The following is a 21,950-nucleotide window of genomic DNA, read 5'->3' as shown; positions in this document are numbered from 1 at the left end:
GGGGCTGAGAAGAGCAGGGGGTGTGGCCAGGGGGCAGACAGGAGCCCTCGGCCAGCCGGTGGGCAGGCTGAGAGGAGCAAGTGGTGGGCCGGGGGAGCCAGCGGGGTCTCGGGGCACAGTGCAAGTGGAGCAGGCCGGGGCCCCTTCTGAGCATGGTCCCAGTTCCATGGAGCCACTGTAAACTCGGCACCGGGCACCCACATTGGAGCTCTGTGTTGTCTCTTCTTTCTTGCTTTCTCCTGGAGCTTTACTTGCATTCTGCTTCCTCTCTTTGGCCAACTCTAAGCATTAGTGGTTAGAAAAAAGGCCACAAGCCTTCCTCTCTAATTCTTTCTGTTCTCAACAGTGAAAAGACTAACAAAGGCTCAGGTTCTCTACTGATTGGGATGGGTGGGGATGAGAAAGAGGTCGTTCCTGCATGTCTATGCTCCACCATGCTACCTGGGAGACAAGAATTCCCAGTGGTGGGTCCTCTTCTATGGAAATTGCTCCTGCCAGAAATATGTCTAAGCCTTCTACTGACCACATTTAGAGTGTGATGAAGCATGCATGAGAGCTGTTCAACAGTTTCACTACCTAAAATCTCCCACAGAAAACAGTGCTGGGTGCTGAACAGTTTTGAAAGTCTGGCCACTTATTTACGTGCTCACTGCCGGTTCTGGAATCTCCTGTCTCGTACTGGCTAAGTTACGCTTTGCAGCATTAAATTAGGGAATTTGCTTCCTTTTTTGAAATCCTTTTTTTGCTATTCAATTTAATTTTTGTAAAGTAAAGCCAGACACTATAGTGATGAGCCTCATACATTATCATCAATTATTGGTACTGCAGACAACTTTCTGAGATCTTTTTAGTTTGTAGAGGATAATTCTCCTGAAATGTGTTTGGAAGCGGTATTAACTCAGCCTGTATAAATGAAAATAAACTAGAATGCAGTTACTAAGATCTAAGTAACATTCACTGGAGAGTATCTTTCATCTCCCAGTTTTCAATCACATTAAGAGCTAGAGTTAGAAGGACCATCAAGGTATTTTTATTGTATTACTTTTAAACTTTGCTGTAAAATTTAGACGTATTTTAGACGTATTTAGAAACTTATTTGGACAGACTTAAATGACACCAGCTAGCTGTGTTTGTTTTGTTATCTTAAATAATAAGTGAGGATTGGAAACTGAGGTTGGTGCTCAATCCTTTCCTGTGCACCAATCCCCTTGGCAAATTCAGAGGCCCAATCCAGTTCTTCTTAGATGGAAACAGCAGTCATCATTAAGGGAAATAAAAGCAAATATTAGGGAAGGGATTGGATTTGGGGGGCTCATGGAACCCCCTGGAGGGAAACATTTACAGTTCAACACATGAAGAGTGAGTTAGTTGGGCCACAACTTAGAAATGCTGGGCTCATGGATACAAGCAGAAAATGGACTGTTCTACTCCAAACACACCCAATGGGAGTCCATGTATCCCCCCACATGCTCTGTCCTGCAGAGTTAAAACACAAACATGTGTTTCTCCTTTGGGGTGTTTGCACCAATACAGTGAATAATGGGGGTTTTAGTTGAATATTTCCAAGATAAGAGAGCCAGGATTCAATCCAATTACTAAATGGTTCCCAAAGTCTGTTCTTGGGATAAGTAACAAAAACCCAGCCTACTTTCATGGTGGTGTTTAACTGGGAAAGGGCGTCTACATTGTCCCTTTAAAACAGGTTTAAGGGTCAAATACAATATGACACGCTCAAAGTTAGAAAATGCAGAGTTAAACATAACACACTCCTTTCATTCATCAGGATCATGACTGGCTGGCAAGTACTGACAAAAGAAATAACAAGGTAAGATAACATCCCAATTACACACCAGAGGGTAAAGTCCCACATCGTGTGATAAGATTATATACTTTGGATATAGTACTTTTAAAGCTAGTTGTATAGTAGAGTGGATGACTCAGAGGATTGGTAATGGAATATGGAACCTTTTGTTTCTAGGTTGGCGGTTCAAAGCCAGCTCAGATCAACAGCGGTGAAGCTGTTACTAGCAGATGACTGTTTGGTGGATTATGATAAATTAGTTGGTGATAGCAATACAGACAATTCCTAAATCACCACCACAATTGCCACTAACTGTTGTCCTTGCTGAGAGTCTCAGCAGATAAGCCAAGGAGCGCCCGGCTGAACTAGAAGCCTCTCCACCAATTAAGGGATATACTGACAAGGGGAAGCTCCAATTCCTACTGCTTGTGTTGTTTCTTGACTGTGGAAGAACACAGAATTTACAGTCTTCAGAGTGTCAATCTGACACCTTTCAAAAATGCTAAATTTGCTAACAAGAAAAGTATCTGAAGGCATCTAACCGGTTAAACGGGTTCTAGAGTGAAGTTAGTGAGGTGAGAAGTGTCACAGACAGCATGATGCTTATTTACATTCACACCAGTCATTAGGATATAAATGATAATTTGAGGTCATTAGTGGTGCAAGACTCATACCCCATAGCCTCTATTCTGAGACAGCCATCCTCCCCCATGCACAATCTGCCAGGTAGGCCTTGCAATATGGAGCCTGAGCAGCCAAGGTCAAACTTACATGCTCATGAAAACCCTGAACTTCCCTACATAGCATCTCACCATTCTTGGTGCACAAGTTTCAGGACAACTATAATCCTGCTCAAGTATTTTTTCAGTTCTTTACTAATGCCACGCTGGATTAAGGAACACAAGGCTTTCCTTCCACAGCAGAAGTGAACACTTCTCTTTGTGTTGCTGGCGTGAGGAGAAACTAAGTCAGCAATATGAACCTTAGTATCTTGTTTCATAATGTACAAGTTTCTTTGCCTCGCCCTGTAGACATGCCACCTATTTAACATGCAGCCAGTTAGTGATGGAGGAGAGTACTTCTATCAGTGAAGAAAATGGGCCTCCAGTTAATCTGAGGTGAATGAGTTCAAGAACGAATTAAGAAAGCATGCAGTTGGGCTGAGGGATTCAACTGACAAAGTGCCCTCTACAGAAGTAGTTTCCTTCATAATGTATTACATTTTCTAAAACAAATTTCTTCCTGCACATGCATGAAAAGACAAAGCCAAAAATCTGCCAGAACCATTATCTAACCCAGTGAAGTTACTCACCCCACCAAATCTTCGAAAACGCTGCAGCACTTCATTATTGATGAAACAAGACTGTGAAGGATCATTGAGTGCTTGGTCCAACAGGTGGTCAATAAAGTAAATGCCTGGTTCCACGGTCAGCACCATGCCTTCCTTAAGAATGCGGGCAGTTCTCAAACTTTTGAGGCCTGGCAGGTCAATGCGGTCAACTCCCTAGGAAAGAAGCATTTGTTTTAAATGACAGAAAAATAAACCCACAGTTAGCCTTTTATTATAACTCTTCTGTGTTGAGTCCTCTAAGGACATATGAAAACCCAGAAAGGCTAGAAATGGAGTTGGAAGCAGAGGACTGAAATAACACAATACAACCATCTCTATCTTAACTTTCACATCCATTTGCACTTCAAACAAATAGATTCACAGCTTTAAATTCAGCTGTGTAAATGGAGCTTTTTTTCCCACTGTGTAAATGCTGGCTCACCATTTTACTTGGTATTGAACTCCCACCTTGTTTACCCCTTTAGAAAAATAAAAACTATTTGTATTATTTCTTTCCCCTGCACCCATTCTAAAGCATTTCCAATGTAACATTTTAAAATAAGTTATAAATCTTAAAAAATGGGCCCATTTTATTGCTGAAGGAATTGAATTATGGAGCATGAGACAATTCTCTAAGGTTATGCAAATCAATATCCTTATTGAATGTTATTAAAATGCATTATGACTGTGATTCAAAAAGCAGTGAGTCTACAACAGTTCTCATCTTGAGTGACTTCACAATGGCTGTCCATTTGGAACTAGATTTTTTCAGATTCAGACTTTCAGGCAACATGGGGCTGACTGATTTTACTGAAAACATAGTCGAAGCAATCAAGTTCTGACAAGTAAAACATTCTCTTCTTTCCAAGAGTTGGTGAAGTACAATGATATATGAAGACATGCTTAATCAAGAAATTAGAAGCATTGCAGAGACTGGTTGAGGATATTAATAATCTTCCCCAAAATGTGCCAGGTATTGCAACACCTGAATAAAAATAAATCTCACTCACTTCAATTAAAACATCAAAATCCTTTGTGTCTTCAGCACAGTCTCAGCAGCAAAATATTGTGATGACCAATATATGGATGATAGGGCTGCAACCCTGCTATCACTTACATATGTAAAGTTAAGAACCTGTATTTCCACTGAAGCCAATGGGACTACTCATGTGAGTAGAGTCAAGCATGAATGGAAGTGTTTGCAGGATAAGGATATTCTCCTCTCTGGTCTTCACAGAGCTTTGCTAATTCATCCCTTAAAGCTAACATCCTTGTCCACAGTGTGCTTAGAACTGTTAGTACAGCTATTCATAATGGTGAAGTGAACACTTCCTTTCTCCAGGGATTAAGCAGGTTTCCTCTCCAGTACCCTCAGCCTTTGTCAGCTGAGGGGCAGAGGCTAGGCATAAAAGTGAAGCAAGGTATGTCAGGTGGCAGAATGAGGGGCCCAAATCAGCCATATTTTAGTTTTCAGTGAACTGTCTCCTTTCAAAGTGTATAATACTCACATTACCTCTATTTGCTCAAAAGCTCTGATTTTCAGTTCCGAGAAAGCTTATTTCTCATCAATACTAAATGGCAATTTCAAGCAATAAAGTCTATTTTATTTTTGCCAGTCACCTAAATTGTATTTGGGGTTTCCCGTTTGGGGTATTTAGTCTCTTCTCATGTATGATGTCTACCCTGGCCAATATTTTCAAAGGTGGGTGCGTAATCCATATTTAAGTAGCTAAAAGAATGGCCTGATTTTCAGATATGATTTTCACTTCTATCACTGACTTCAGTGGCAATTGTGGGTACTGCAGCCTCTGAAAATAAGGCCACTGTTATTTAGGAATCGTGTTTTGAACATTTCCAGTGTATAGCTGATAAACCCAGTCTCATTTGTTTGCTTTCGTGGGTTTTGATCAGGATTTTATGATTATTATTCACCAGGTTTAATCTAAAACAGGGCAGCTCAGATGTAATCATCTTGCTGAGCTATGATTGGGAGACAATCACTATTTAGAATTTGTATATGTCTTAAATGCTGAAATGATCAATACGTTACTTATTTAAGATCTATTTATAATTGAACAGAGATGGAGCATCTTTCCTTCATTGCTGTCCCGTGAGCTATGTCAACTTGGTCTCATTTTGTAATGCTTAAAGCCAAGGAAATAAAGGCATCCAGTTTTGTGGATTAATCTTTTTCATGAGCTGTAAAGAATTAGATTAGTAGAAGGGCCTTTTGGAGTTTTTACAAATATATCTAAGCAGCTTTATACAAACTTCCCCCAAACTAACAAACCATATTTGACTTTTATCTCCCCAATTTTGGTTTTAAATTCCTTTTTGCAAATCATTCCAAGCCATTTGCTAGATAAATTGATATACAATGAAAATAACCAAGATGCCAAAAAAACTCTGAAGGCATCATTGACACTGTTTTTGTAATTATTACTTTCCACTTAAAACAAATGAGATGAGACACGACACATTTTCTTATAAAAAAGTATTGGTGCTCGCTGTTAAGATCTCTAAGTTCAGCTTTTAGAACGAGGCACAGATGCTTTATCTGTCCTGCTTGCAGTCAAATATTGCATTTAATACTTCCTCCCAAGAGATGACAAATGTTTGCTATCAATACACACAGAGTAATTTACAACTGCTCTGTGGCAATCTGCTGTTTCTGACAGCAAAGTATTTTTGCTCTAAGTTCCAATCCCAGGTTCTTTGGATTTTAGTAGCGGCTGGGGACGTGGTTATGGGGTAAGGCTAAATTTGTGCACCAAAATGTCACGGGAGACAACCTCCAGCAGAGAGTAAAGATTGGGGAGATCAGATTTTCAAAGTTACAAATCAAGAACCCTGTTGCTGGGGCTGAAGTGGGGGAGTTAAAGGCACTCTTTGAGGGGGGTGGGGGGGCAGCAAAGTGTGCACTGGAGGGTTTGGCAATGTGTGCAAGAAAAAGGAAATAAGGCCAGTTCCTCCTCTTCCTCGCTCAACCCAAGAGCACCCTCCTCTTCCCATGTGTAAGGCAGAACTAGTTAGTAGCTTATTAGAGGCCTTGTGCGTGGGGAAGGAAAAGGGGCAGGGTATCAATATGTGACAGGCTAGGGTGGAAGAGATCTCTCTCTCTAGGTACATTCAGGGTATGTCTACATTACAACTGGAAGTGTGATTGCAGCTGGGTAGACATGCCCACACTAGCCGTAATCTAGCTAATGAGTTAAAAAAGGCAGCGAAGACATGGTGGCACAGAGCTTGGCCTGGGCTAGCAACATGGTAAGTACTCTGGGTTCCAGGTGCGCTTGTACAACCCATGCCACCATATCTTCACTGATATTTTTAGCCACATTAAGCTAGATTACAATTAGCACAGGTATGCCTACCTAAACTGCAATCCCCATTAATTGCAGTGTAGACATATCCTTATCATGCTCACCACTCTGATATTTGAGTACCTTACACGGTACCTGTTTTTTTAGACATACTAGCACTCATCTCATTGGTTATCAAATTAACCAGCCCAGGTGGCTGACAGCTTCTCTGAGCGTGTCTACACTGCAATTAAAAACCCACAGCTGGTCTGTGCTTGCCGGGCTTGTGGGGCCCAGGCTAAGGGACTGTTTAATTGCAGTGTAGACGTTCAGGCTTGGACTGAAGCCCGAGCTCTGGGACCCTCCTCGCAGGGGTCTTATAGCCCGGGCTCCAGCCCAAGATCTACACCACAATTAAACAGACCTTTAGCCCAACCCTGGTCTTTAATTGCAGTGTAGACATATCCTTTAAGTGCGGAGTCTGTTCAGGCTATTTACAAAAACTGGGCTAAACCAACTTTTTTCTGTAAAGCTGGCAGGGTCCCTGGGGCAGGCCTGAAAATAGGAACACTGCTGTTTCCAGGGCCACCCTACTAAAGACCATACTGTATTGGGTGTATAACCCGGCGGGCAAAATGTCCCATTGACCCCAGAATCCTCTGTTAGATTTTCTCCCTTTTATAACTGAAGTTTCCATATAGCATTCTCACCCAAATAACTAACACCTTGAATCAAGCACTGAATACTCTATAGCATTGCTGCTTGTTGAGAGCTGAAATGGAGGATCAAAATGAGAGTGCTGCATCACTAGACTTTATTATTTGTATTGCAGTAGTGCCTAGGAGCCCCAGTCATGGCCCAAGACCCCATTGTGCTAGGTGCTGTACAAGCAACAAAAAGGCAATCCCTGCCCCAAAGAGAAATGTAGAACAACAGTACAGTAAACATCTTAGCACCATGCACCTAAAAAGGTACATTCAGTGGTATCTTGGGAAGCCTTGCTTTTGAAGAACTGTTTATCTTATTGTACACATCAAGCAACAAACAGTATCCAAAACCATAGTCTAGCCCTGTGATTTTATTTTGAAGTTCTATTTGCATTTGAAAATTGGTTCAGGCCCACGGTAAGCACAGATGTATGACACTGTCATTTGCAAGCGTTCTCCTGCCAAGAACATTGGATTCCAATTAATGGTTCATGTAAGGTAACAAAAAACAGCAAGTCTAGGCAACAAGCACTGTCAAGGGAACAACAGAATTATTATGTAAACTGTGTATTCTACTATGTGATCAAAATAAAAGTTCAAATTAAGATAAGTGGGCAGTAATATGAAATACAGATTTCTTTTGGAATAAAAAGGAAATTCGGAGGTGAAAAAAGACATTGATTCTCTCTTAGTAAAAGGATCCAATTAAAACTAAAGGGCTGCCTCAGTACATGGACATCTTGCCATCATCAGGAGTTGATAAGAATAAAAATAACAATAATACAATATGTTATAAGTACTTTTTCCACTAAGGGATCCAAAGTGTTTTATTAACTTAGGGTCCAGTCCTGGTAACATTACCAGATGTAATGCTTATATGTAATTGGGTAGTTCCAGTGAGGTTAGTGTCCCCAGTCCGCGGGTCCTCAAGTTGTGCTTGGCACAGGACCTAAGAGGGAGCCCCAGGCATGTGCTAGCTGTATCAGCTGCTAATGGCTCCCCAGGGATTGCCTGAGTGTAGAGATGCTCTGGTCACATCCTTCCACAGCCCTCACAGAGAATCCATATCAGCCTGATTAGGATAGCTCAAAGTGGCTGTAGCAGGGACCAAGATCTGGTCCAATATCACTATTTGTAGTGAACTCTGGGCAATATTCACAGGGCTAGGCTCTTAGACTGTTTCAAACTATACATTGGTACTTTTTCTTATTAAGTTGCCATGGGATCTTTAGCTAGCACAAGTTGTTGGGATCTCAGTTTTAGATCACATCCAGTGCACTGCAGTCATGACTATGTTCTCTAATTAAAAATCAAATATTATTTAAATAATCATACTAACAACATTTCTATTATACTAAATCTATATTAAAAATAAGAGTTAAGTTGTTCTATCGGTCACACATTGTTCACATCTATGTCTAATGAGCTCATTTATTGTAGGGGAAAAAAAAGAGTCCTGAATGGCTAACAATAAAATAAAACCTTGAATTTCATACAATTTGTCTCTTGGTCCCTTCTCCCTAAATCCTTGGTTCTCTTGCTCAGTGAATTAAGTAATCTCCAGTTACCTGGGGATCTGTCTGGGTTTTATCGACAGCCCTAGCAGACTCCAGCCAGCTAAAGGAGCTGCTAGTCAATTGAGTTTGAAACTGACAGCAGGTTAGATGAGTACCTGCTTCAAGCACGATACAATTCTCCTGGAATTTGGGAGAGACAGTTTCCTTTTCTGGAGGATAATCTAATTACTTGTCAGAGCTTTTGGGATGCAACTAGAAGTTAACACTGGCGAAACTGAGACCACAATGTAATTTAGCTATTTTTATGTTAAAAAGTTTTTCTTCTTTTCATAGGCACCAAGTTCAAACTGCACTCTAAACTTTCCCTGCAATGACTGGAAGAGCATCAGGAAGCAGAATTATCTGTCATTTATTACAAGTAGCACTGGATGTTTGGAGTCAGGTACAGTGGGATTTTAATCTACTCCTGTAACTTGGTTCTGATCTCAACTTCCCATGTCATTTTTGCTTCCCCATTCTCAGATGTCACTAGGTTCCCCTGCTGCCATTATGAAAGTACTGGGAAATACTGAATGTTTTTCCTATTTCAACAGATTTAATACAACTCAGGAATGAGAGTAAGTGGCAGATACTGAATGGTAAAATCACCATGTTGGCAGCTACAATATAATCAGAAAGAATAGGAGAACATTAATACTCAATGTTTTAATACTCAAATGACTTTTTTGTGTTACAGACAGAGAACATCTGTAGGATATTCTGGGCTTTTTCTTTTGTGGGCCTTTTGTCATTAACATTGATAGGAATTGCCTTTGTAAGAACCCAAAGGCACAAAACTGGAAACTCACCCCATAGTAATACTTTTTACAGCTTATTTTCTGTATATTGTTTAAAAGATAACTACACCTCTACCCCGATACAACGCTGTCCTCGGGAGCCAAAAAATCTTACCGCGTTATAGGTGAAACCGCGTTATATTGAACTTGCTTTGATTCGCCGGAGTGTGCAGCCCCGTCCCCCCGGAGCACTGTTTTACCGTGTTATATCCAAATTTGTGTTATATCAAGTCACGTTATATTGGGGTAGAGATGTATATTATCACAATCTTTTACATAAAAATCATAACCTGCACATACAGTAAATTGTTCTGAATACACCCACCTATATGTATGTTAGTCCTTGTTAAAAAACAGAGATGGACTGACACTGCAAAATTCAGATCTAAACTCCCCCTCCCAAATGTAAAGGTTTTTTAACTGAGTATTAATTAAAAAGAAACACAAAACAAAATCAGTTTCCTGATATTCAAATGAAGGGGTAAAGATCCTGAGAAGTCAAAGTTTCATAACTCGGTTGGTAAGGGGCTGCACTGTATCATGAACGAGCTTTCTTCCTTTTCTGTTCATGTTAAAAACCGTTTTTTCTACTACAACCTGTAAATCCAAAAACTTTAGAATAAGCCCTCGCAGAAACGGCCCTTTGGGACTTGATAGAGAATGATAACTTTTCTCCACATCTGTAAAATTACATAGCCAGGGTATAATACTCCATTAAATTATATAGGTTGCTTTAAAAGTCTTATAGAAAGGACCTATTCTGTACTAAACACCTTGGTTTTTCAGGCTAATTTCTGTAGAACCTGATTGGTTTCATCCCTATTAAAGTCTATAGGATTTTTCCACATGGGAAGCCTTTGCAAATTTTCTTCTTGGCAATACTTTTCCTGCTCATTGCCAAGGTGGCCCACATGGCAGTATACTGCAGAAAAGGGGCTGAATTAAAATGAAAAGATAAAGAAAGAGAAGCAAGTACCTCCTTATCTTCACTCCAGATACACAATTTATTACAGTGATAAGGATGAACTCAGAACTAACCCTACACAAGTGATTGTCAAAGGGGAATCATCTTCAAACGAGTGAGCTGCTAGTGGCGTTCCACACGGATCAGTTCTTGGCCCTATGCTATTTTAACATTTTTATTAATGACCAGAAAGAAAACAAAATCATTACTGATATAAAGTTTGCCCATGACACACAAATTGTGGGAGTGATCAATAATGAGGAGGACAGGTCCCTGGTACAGAACAATCTGGATCATTTGGTAAGCAGGGTTCATGCAAACAATATGCATTTTAGTATGGCTAATTGTAAATGTATAATCTAAGAACAAGGAACATAGGCAATTAAGACTAGAGATGTTCAAAGTAAAGATACATTCTACAACTTTTTTTTATAACTTGAGATGTCCAAGGGACAGCTGTTAACCCAATTTAAATTAACTGATTTGTTATTGCAGAAAGCCTTAAAATATACTTAGCGTTTTACAGAGCCTTACAGTCAATCAATACAACATGAAATTGAAACACCTCAAGAATCAAGAGATTGGGATTTAAAAGAAAATTTCAACCATATCTTCTGATGTAAAATGTTTAACATTTTTCAACTGAACAGGCTCAAATCCTCATTTATATCCCATAAAGAATTTACTCAGAAAACAAATGAAAGTGTGTGGGAAAACTGTATCCATGATTAAATGCTACGGTTGACGCCAAACCCAATGCCGATTTCGTACTCTGAAGTTAGCTTTTTCTCACTAAGGGCCAGATTTTCCTGAAGTACTTAGCATATACCACTAGGCCCAGATATTCAAGCCTGCTCAACTCCCATTTAGGACCCTAAATGAAGCAGCCAAATTTTCAAAAGTGTTCAGTATCCCGCAGCTCCCATCAAGAAGAACGCTATTTAGGGCAAGGTTTTCCATGAGAGCGGCTCACTGCAGAGAACTTCGTAAAACCAGGGCACTTATTTAGGTCCTTAAATGGGAGCTGTTGGGTGTTAAATTCTTTTGAAAATCTGGCCATAAATGTAGTTTATATACCACCAACATTGTTTGCCAAAACTAAAAGCTTTTACAAAGCAACAAAAGAAAGATATTATATATATTTTGAACAAAACATTATCTTTATAGGATATTTGCATACATTTTGCAGTGTTGCTGTCAGGGTAAGAAAGTGCTTACTGAATGCTGCATGTGAAAGCTGCTTACTGGAAAAAAATATTACTGCCAATTTTGCAAAAACCTGATTACTAATGAATAACTAATCTAAGATAACAATGTCTGGAATCAGTTTTTGGAACACAGCATACTTTGTGAGGGATAGAAATTAGGAAATGAAAAACTTACTGTATTATTCCAAATTTAGCTGCTTATACTTGAAAAATAGTTGAATAATAAGTACTTGGAAAGTTTTTCTTTTTTAAAATAATTTGTAATGCTTTCAAAAATTCTCTCAGTCAAAAGCAAGTAACTTCTTAGCTAATTAGAAAATAGGACAGGATACGGCAAGCATGTGCATAGAGTGTAATAAGCACAGAAACAGCATTGTGAAATTCCTCATAAAAGCAGCCTACTTGGTAAATGTTAAACATACCAAAAGAACTTCACAATCTATAAAATATATTTAAAATGTATCATCTCCTCATAAGAAAATGAAACATAGCCAAGACCCTTCTTTTAGTTAACATGGACAAGCGCTGTGTTCATGCTGCAGTGTCCAACTGTGTATATTTATAATTTAATCAAGAAAAATACTGTAGAAAGGTTGATGGTTAATTCAGATGCGTGCAGAATTACTTGCATTGATTTCCTGATTCAACATTGGTAGTATTATAGCCTAAACTCTGCACAGAATTCACAGAGGCAGACGTTAAAGTGCCTCAGAGACCAAAATTTTAAAAGTTTTCTTCCTTTCCTCAAACCCCCAATCCATCATATTTTCAAAACCAAACTAATTTTGGACCTGTAATTTTACATGCTCAATCATTTGTAGATAGAGTTATCTAGTCATCTGAAAGGTGAACATAATATAAGAATAGCCATACTGGGTCAGAGCAATGGCCCATCTAGCCCAATATCCTTTCTTCCAACAACGGACAGTGCCAGATTTTTCAGAGGGAACAAATAGAATAGAGCAATTATTGAGTGATCCATCCCGTCATTCAGTCCCAGCTTCTGGCAGTGAGAGGTTTAGGGACACAGCGCACAGGATTGCATCCCTGACCATCTTGCTGGACCTATCCTCCAGGAACGTATCTAATTCTTTTTGGAACCCAGTTATATTTTTGGCCTTCACAACATCCCCTGGCAATGAGTTCCACAGGTTGACTGTACATAGCATGAAGAAGTACTTCCTTGTTTTTGTTTTAAACTTGCTGCCTCTGAATTTCATTGGGCGACCTCTGCTTCTTATGTTATATTCCTTATTCACTTTCTCCACACCGTTCATGATTTTATAAGTCTCTACCATATCCCCCACCTTAGGAGTCTCTTTTCTAAGTGCTAGTCTATACTACCGCAGTAAATCGATCTAAGTTACGCGAATAACTTACGTGGCTACATTGCGCTGTGTCGACAGGAGAGTGTCTCGTCAACTTCTCTTATGCTTCTCAGGGAGATGGAGTACACAAATCGATGGGAGAGTGCTCACCCAGTGATTTAGTGTGTCTTCACCAAACCCGCTAAATTGACATTGATTGGCACGACATGCATTGATTGCAGCAGTGCCAATGTACCGGTGCAGTAAAATGAATAGTCCTAGTCCTTTTAATCTCTCCTTATATGAAACCTGCTCCATATTCCTCCATACCTCAGTTTTGTTGCCCTTCTCTGTACTTTTTCCAATACTAATATCTCTTTTTTGAGCTGGGCTGTTCAGAACTGTATGCAGTATTCAAGGTGTGAGTGTACCATGGATTTATATAGTGCCATTATAATATTTTCTGTCCCTTTCCTAATGGTTCATAACAGTGTTAACTTTTTTGACTGCTGCTGCACACTGAACGGGTTAGGTATGCAAATGTTTAATTTGAGAATGAAATTCCATGACTATATGCACTCAATCTATATTCAACTTCAGTGTTTGTTCATAAAGTTAGCATACAATTATACTCATTTTACAAACATGCAACCGAGCGCTTAATGTATTTGAAATCTTTTCCCTAAATTCCTATGCACTCACAACTGATTGCATCTGCAAAACTGCAGACACAGATTAGTCAGAATTTGAATATACAGCCCTTAAAATAGATTGTACAATGTACAAGAGAACTAACATTTGTTAATTTTGATTTATGTATATAAACAACTCCTTTCCCGAAACACATAAGGGAAAAGAAAGCAACTCTGTATGCTATATGAGCGTTTGTAGAAACTGGATCACTGCAACTGAATGTGGTGGGTCCTTGTCCAGCTGGTTGGAAGTATAGGGGTTGTTTGCCCTTATATGGGGTCCCTTCTCCAAATGGAGGTGGCGAGCAGAATCTACCTGGACAGAGCAGGGAGGAACAGGAAGTGGCTGGATCAGGTGGTGGGGGCACTCCTTGTGGAAGATGTCTAGTGGAGGTACTTCTCACAGAGGGGATATGGTTCTCAAATGAAATGGATTGGAAGGGGATTTAGAAGAAAGCATCCCTTTAAAGAAGCTGGAGAAGTGGGGGTTCGGGGCTCCTAACATCTGGTGCAGGTGGGAGCCAATTCCCCATCCTTTTTCCAGACCCATTCATCCTCATATGAGGGGGCCCAGAAACAGGCTGGCTGGGACCAGGTTGGGTTGTAAGAGGGCTGACAGCAACTCTTCCAAGTAGAGGGGGAAACAATTAAGGAACTAATGATGACCTGCTCAAAACAATTTATTCCCAGATGTTCTACATGAATAAAGTTGCAGTCTAATTAAATCACATCCATTGCATCTTGTCTTTCTTCTGGTGCAGCTGGAACAACTACTGATTTGTAATGAAGAAAGGTCTGTGATGGAGCAGAAGGATCTGTTGCTTTATATCTAATTGAAGAACAATTCTGGGTTTTCCCGCTATATGTGAGGCTCTGGCCTTAGAAAATGTATATCCTGTAGTTAATTTTAAAAGTGCAAGAGATATCCTACTTTACTAATTCCTCTCACCTGTTCTAAAACTTACTTGGCTCTCAGGCCTGCAAAAGATTACACAAACATTCAACTATAAGTGGAAGTAGTTTCACTACTCATATTCTTAAAGTCAAAACTACTCACATGCTTAAAGTTAAGTATGGGCATAAGTATATGAAGCATAAGAATGGCCATCCTGGGTCAGACCAATGGTCCATCTAGCCCAGCATACTGTCTTCCAATGGTGGCCAATGCCATGTGCTTCAGAGGGAATGAACAGACCAGGGCAAATACTGAGTGATCCATCCCATTTGTCACTCCCAGCTTCTGTTAGAAGCTTATGACACCCAGAGCATGGAGTTGTGTCCCTGATCATCTTGGCTAATAGCCATTGATGGACCTATCCTCCATGAACTTATCTAATGCTTTTTTGAACCCAATTATAGTTTTGGCCTTTACAACATTCCCTGGCAATGAGTTCCAAAGGTTGACTGTGCGTTGACTGGGGTCTTAGATTCTGGAGTCCACTAGCAGATCTCCCTTGAGTCTGACAAGTTGCTCCTGCGATGAGTGTTCAATGCCAACATGAGGTGAGAGAACAGCATGGAGAGAGGGCACTAACTGTCTGTGCCATATAAGTTAGTGATGAAGCTTTGCACACAGCAAAGGGTTCAATTTAATTTTTGTTTCTTTTTCATTAAATTAAAACTGAAAAGCCCATTCCAGTACACTCGCATTTCTGTAATTTTGTGTCAGTCATTAACTATACACCGTAATGTTTAAAATAAAACATAGCTTCAAATGTTTATGTATGATTTCTTCCCTCGCCTTAAAAAGGCAATCCTCAAAGAGCAGCCATTATGTGGCATAACTAAGATAATGTGAAACCCTGTGGTTTATTGGGGAGAAATCTAACACAGCTTTCAAATGACATCTCCATCAGTATTTAACATCATAACTGTGAAATGTAGCTTTTAAAAAAGAAACATCCAATAGGATCGTGGTACATGAATGACCCCCCCACCCCAACATAAACATGATCCTAAATATATTAATATCATGCCTAAAAAGCTCCTGTAACTGATTTCTAACATTTCTAATAATGTATGATACATTATTGAAAATACTTTTTTCTTAAAATCTTGTGATACTAAAAAAATAAAAAACAAGGAAAAATCTTTCCGAAAATATTGAAACTAGCTTTATTTATTATCATATCAGCCAAACTCCTTGGCAGTTACAGTTTGTTTTTTAGACTGTTGCGAGCGTCTCATTGTTGAGTGTAGAATTATAGTATCTCTTCTTTCAGGCACTATTAATGAACCATCATATTAATTTTGGGGGAAATGATAACTACTGTCAAATTCACATAGCACTCAGAGAATGCATTTAATACACAAAAATAGTTCTTCTAATTCTAGGAAATGATGTTATTAATGCTCTGAAAAGCCTATCAGTCATTCTTCTATATTAGGGCTTGTCTACACTTAAAATGCTGCAGTAGTGTAGCTGCATTGCTAAAGCTGCACTGCTGTAGCACTTCAGTGAAGACACTACCTACACTGATAGAAGGTGTTCTCCCTTGGCATAGGTACTCCACCTCCTTGAGAGGCAGTAGCAAGGTCAATGAGAGAATTCTCCTGTCAACCTAGCACTGCCTACACAGGGGGTTACGGTCGATTTAATTGCATTGCTCTGGGGTGTGGATTTTTCATATCCCTGAATACTGACCTAATTTCCTTACATAGACCAGGCCTTAATCAGACTTTGCATTGACACACACATTACATCATTATTTAGTATATTTTATCATGGTTATTTTCTGTTATTATTCTGTTATTATTCTAGTCAGGCTTTAAGACATTTGTCACCCATCTTTTAAGAACAAGAGAAGTTGCATATCGTGCTTGTACTTGAGAAAGAAAACTTTTCAGTGCTCTTCAACTAAGTGGCCAGAATATGATTACATGTAAAGATCAACTAGTGACTGGAGAAAGCAATTCTTTCTGCATAGGTATGTGTGTACACTCACACCAGAGCCTTATGTTCTTCTCCTGTGTAGCCTAAACCAATTATTATGCAGTAGCAGCAGTTGTGGACTAAGAACTGATGCAAGAATCCCACTCAAGCTGACTCTCACACTAACAAACCACATTCACTTTTAAACTCTTTTTCCTTTTCAGAAAAATATACATTTTAAAATTCAACCGAAGAGAGAAAAATGTATGAGCCACACAGTGTTGTTTAAAATTAGCAATAAAAGGATAGAGAAAAACATTTTAATAGCAACCAGATTGCCTCAGGAGACTCTCCTTCTGCAACGTGTGTAGTATAAACACAACAGTCATGCTCTTAGGTTTGAAAAGATTGCAAAGGGTTGTGGAGAGACCTAACAGTCCAGTTCTTTCTACGCCTACTGCTGATCAATACACTGAGTGACACACTACAGCCAATGAATATATGGTGACCCATGTTGGAACTAGACTTCAATGTAGGAAGATGGGTAGCCAGGGAAAAGCCCATGGGCAGGTGTTTGGGAGGGACCGCCTCCTCCCTTCAAGAGATGTTTCTCCGTTTCGCAAAGTATCTTTCCTCTAAAAATCCCCATGAAAGAACTGCAGGGATGTGCATTATGTATTGACAAGGTGTGCGCACCTCGCAGGTGTGTGTTTTATTTTTTCAGGCATATCTGCATCTACTCTGGCAAGAGTTTGTCATCAGTCCCATTTAGGGCCTTATCCTGCATTGCTGCCAGAGGGTGGGCTCTGTCACCTCCAACACATTCAGACTTGAAGACACTCAGCTTCTCGCAGGAACCGTGCAGGTTCAGAATAAATGTAGACTTTAAAATGGCATTTCCTAGGAGGTAAATGTTTTTTGAAGCATGTGTCAAGGCTGGGAGTGTTGATACTGAGCCTACTCATAGGTAAAAAAACATTTTGTTTGAAATGTTGCATATTCTCAAATGTGTATTTTTGCATCAATCCCTCTAAAATTGCTCAGACCACAATAGAGGTGCTGGCTAATGATCAGAAGTATTAGCAATTATTGTTGGAAATGAAGGGAAACAGGGATATTGTGTCTTATGGGATTTCACAAGACGCAGGTTGACTATTGCTTCAGAGTACATTTTAAATTTTGCAGTGGAAAAATCAGAGGCCTTCATAGGTCTCACTGCTGCGTTACCATTGGGTGTTAGTCACATCTTTATCATACCCCTCTTCTACAACGGCAGCACCCCAGCTACCCAACCTCATGCTCTCACTAACAGAAGTTGGTCCAATAGAAGATATTACCTCTCCCACCTTGCCAACTTAACTCTGTCCATTGCTTTTACTCCCTCCACCTCCATTTCCACCCCTCACCCATGCAGTTTCTGTCCCCACTCCCTTCCCTTACTCCAACAATTTCTTCCTTTTCTCCATTAACAAATGTCCTCCTGCAAACTAAATTTTTAACATAAAATACATACACACGCAAAATGATGGCTCTACCAAGCGGTGTGCCAACTGTTACCCTGATAACCCTGCTTCAAAGTTGTTAATCCTTTCCCTCATCCTTAAAACGTTGGAGGTTTTTTTTTGGTGTGGTCTTTTTAGATCATAAACTCTTTGAGGCAGGGAACACATCCTGCTGCATGAGCACACTGCTGATCACGCAGCTGCTATTGAATAAATAGATGCAACAAATGGACCAACTGAAAATAAAACACACTCTTGGCCTTATTCATAGGAGCATTAGGAATGCTAAGAATCCCCGCAGCATGAGTAGGCATTTCATGTGTTGATGAAATTATCATTTAATTTCAGGAAAACCACATGAAATACCACACCAGCAAAGAAAAACTTCAGTGCACATTAATTCCTAACCAGAGAAGACACTACTCACTGTGAAACTAAAAGAAATGCCTACTTAAGTCAGAAGGGTTAATCTGCAAATCAGCTAGCACTAACCTCTGGGTAGCCTCCAACATCGTGCACATCAATTCCAAGTAGATGTCCAAGTCCGTGTGGCATAAATATTGCACCCAGATGAACCTTCACCATGTCATCTACATTGCCTTTCAGGATGCCAATTTTAGTCAGCTCTTCCAGATGGACTCTGTCTGCCAGACGGTGCATATCAGGCCAGCCGACCCCTTAGAGAGCAGAAAAAAGCAGTTGTGTTAACTATTTCTAGATATTTTAAAATAAAATATTCAGAAAAGCAGAAGAAATATACCCAGTGCCCTTCACATCTTTTTTTTTTTTTTTTTTTTAAAGGAAGTAGGTAGAGTATCCATTTTAGCAGGAAAACATTTCAAATAGAAACAAACAGCTAACATGGGTATGCAAAAATGGCTGATGGTCAACAAGAAACCAATGAAATATAACCGGATTTGAATAAGATTTTTTTGCTAAATTGTATGTGTTTGCTCATGTCTGTGCAAACATTAATATACCCATGAGTTTTCAGAAAGACCATCAATGGGTAAAACATAGCCAGTTATTTGAAATGCAGAGCATAAAATATTAACATAATTATATTTAATTATAATCAGTTCTCTCATGGTGAACATACTGGTTAGGACATTTGAAATGGCTGTCACTTTTCTGTGTATATACCAGATTTATAGCCTGTGTCTTTCTGGCAAAAACACTTTCCAGAAATTAATGACTCCCTTGTTCTTTCCCCCAGCAAATGGACTGTGTAAAAGTCAAGTCCTCCAGTACGTACAATAAAGGACCATTACAACATACTGCTGGTAGCCTATAAGTAGAGTATCAGGACACATTACATATCTATTATTTTTGTGTATTATACAATATCATTTCACTAAAACTGCTGAGAGGGTCTTTTCAACTGTTGGTAACACAGTATACTATCTTAATTAGTTCACCAAGGGTTTGAGTCATCATCAATAATTACAGTTGGAGAACTAAGGTAACTAGGGGTAAAGTACAGCAATGAGTATTTTCCTTTTTCAAATTTGGCATGGCTACACAAAAATCAGCAATTTTTATATCCAGCCTCCCCACTTCAACTACCATTTGTTTTACCCCAGTGGAACATCCAGCTTTGAGGTCCTGTTAACATTACTGTCATGTCATAATTACAATAGAAATTTCTGCTAAATATAATAAAGTTGCAAAGTGAGAAATACTTCACTCCCATAGCAGGGCTCAAATAAAATTCATACTTGTCGTGTGTCTTTGGAATAAAGGTCAGGAGCAGGATGAGCAGCACTGTATGTCTACTGTCATCAGATTTGTTTAGCATTGCAAACTATCCAAACATGACCCAATGCATCCCAAAGAGTTTCCACTAATAGGAACTGCTCAATTGATCATAGAGTCAAGTTAGGTGACATGCAGAATCATTTATTTCAGCTATCGGATTAGTCCCACATTGTTAGACTTTTACACTCTTTCTTCAAGTGTTGCATAGATCTGAACACTGGTTACACTAATATTCAACTCTCTAGGTTTGTCTGGTATTATTCCACAGCTACTTCATAACAGATTCCACATCTATTATATGTTAAATTGCATCAATATAATCTTGGCTGTATAGTAAATTATTTTCAGAGTGGTAGCCGTGTTAGTCTGCATCAGCAAAAAGAACGTGCAAAAGCTTACACCTAAATAAATTTGTTAGTCTCTAAGGCAGGGGTCTCCTGAGGTGCCTGTGGGTGCCATGGTGCCCGCCAGGGCGTCTAAGTATGCCCGCGTATTGGCCGGTGGACGAGCATCTGCTGAAATTCAGCAGCATTTTGGCGGCAACACCTTTGGATGACGCTGCTTGTCGGCAGCATTTCTTAGATGCTTGTCTGCCACCACGGTCCTCCGTGCCTGCCAGACAAAAAAGGTTGGGGACCACTGCTCTAAGGTGCCACAAGTACTCCTCGTTCTTTTTAGTAAATTACTGTATCATGTCTGTTTTTCTTCTGACTTTGTAGACTTAGAAGTATATGCTTCCTGTATTCAATTTCTATGTGGTAAACATCACTGTTCCCACATATCTCTGACTTCCTGACTCCCTTGGTATCAGTCTGAGCTTAGGAGGTCCAGTGATGAACCTTTCTGGTGACCTCTGGACATACAGAATTCTTAAGATGTTTGAGTCCCTGGTGTTTCATGTATTCCTTTGTTTGGTCCAAGAAAAGCATACTATGGAAGATTTTCAAAGGTACAAATGAGAGTTAAATCCCACTGATGTTCAGTGGGAACTGGGAGCCTAGTGAAAATCTCTCTTCTGCGTCTGCTTTTTAGGTTAGGACTAAGCCCTGGTCTATACTATAGAGTTAGGTTGACATAAGGCAGCTTATGTCAACCTAACTCTAAGTATCTACACTAAAACATAGCTCCCATCAATGCAACTCGCCCACTTCACCAACTTAACTCCACCTTCCCAAGAGGCGTAGTGCTTAGGTCAATGTAGTCAGGCTGACGTAGTGTCAATGTAGACACAGTGTTGCTTACACTGATTGTTGCTGCCTTTCAGAAGCTGTTCCACAATGGTAATTAAATTGGTGCCAGCGCTCCTGGTGAGGATGTGCACCGGCCACACAAGGAACATAGATTTGTGTGAAATGTCAGTTAAATCTCGGTTTCCACACATGAAAATTTGTGAAGTAAAACTAAAATGAGATTTTAAATTACATGGATTGAATTATACCTGTGTATCAAAGAAAGAATAGGCTTCTCACCCCCCTCAAGCTCTAGATAAATTTCACTCCCTGTAATTCTGCGTCACCGAACTATAACTATGTAACTTCACTTTATGGAGCACCCATTTAGGATTCTTGACATTTGGTGAGTTTCAGTGTTATTTGCACAATATCATTACCAGAAATAGACTAAGAAACTAGTAGATATGCAAAAAATGGTAGAAAAGCAGCTTTTAAACAAATAGAAAATAAAATAAAACTTTCTTGTTAACATTAGGAATGAAAAGACGTGCTGTTCACTTAAATTTTCTGGCACAACTGTGACTACAAGTTTGCTGATTGGTTCTTTTAGAGATCTTTAACTTAGACTAAACTCTCAAATTTTAAAATCAATCCTTTGATATTAGAAAAAAATCTGCATGGAGATGAAGTTGAGTAGCAATAACAATCTGCCTTGAGATACAGAATATGAATTTTTCATGTCAGCAGTTCTACTTTCTGTACATTGCTAATACACAATCATGAACGTTTCATTTAGGACCATATTCAGTGCAGCTGCAGTGGTGTAACTGAGGTCAGCATTTGGTCAGCGTATGAAATGGAAAGCTCTGAATAACTTGTTTCAATGAATTTAAAATGAGGCCTCTCCAAGCACTAACAGCATCTGGTATTTGTAGAGTATTAGAGAAAAATGGCACTGAGTAGAGCAGACTTCATGTAAACA

The 21,950-nt window shown here is 39.5% G+C and overlaps 1 protein-coding gene across 1 annotated transcript in view; it reads right to left on the bottom strand.

Annotated features, from left to right (window-relative positions):
• Positions 1 to 21,950, bottom strand: part of LOC123354471 (xaa-Pro dipeptidase-like) — a 92,516-nt gene that overhangs the window by 6,711 nt on the left and 63,855 nt on the right. Inside the window, exons 6-7 of the mRNA XM_044996581.1 lie at positions 18,531 to 18,715; positions 3,114 to 3,305 (exon numbers count right to left, since the gene is read on the bottom strand). Coding sequence (XP_044852516.1) covers positions 3,114 to 3,305; positions 18,531 to 18,715 — 377 coding nt within the window. The remainder of the gene's footprint in view (positions 1 to 3,113; positions 3,306 to 18,530; positions 18,716 to 21,950) is intronic.

The sequence above is a fragment of the Mauremys mutica genome, chromosome 21 (genome assembly GCF_020497125.1).
Source record: "Mauremys mutica isolate MM-2020 ecotype Southern chromosome 21, ASM2049712v1, whole genome shotgun sequence".
NCBI classification, from domain to species: Eukaryota; Metazoa; Chordata; order Testudines; family Geoemydidae; genus Mauremys; species Mauremys mutica.
The sequence above is the reverse complement of the archived record's forward strand: the minus strand, read 5'-3'. Positions and strand labels throughout refer to the sequence as shown.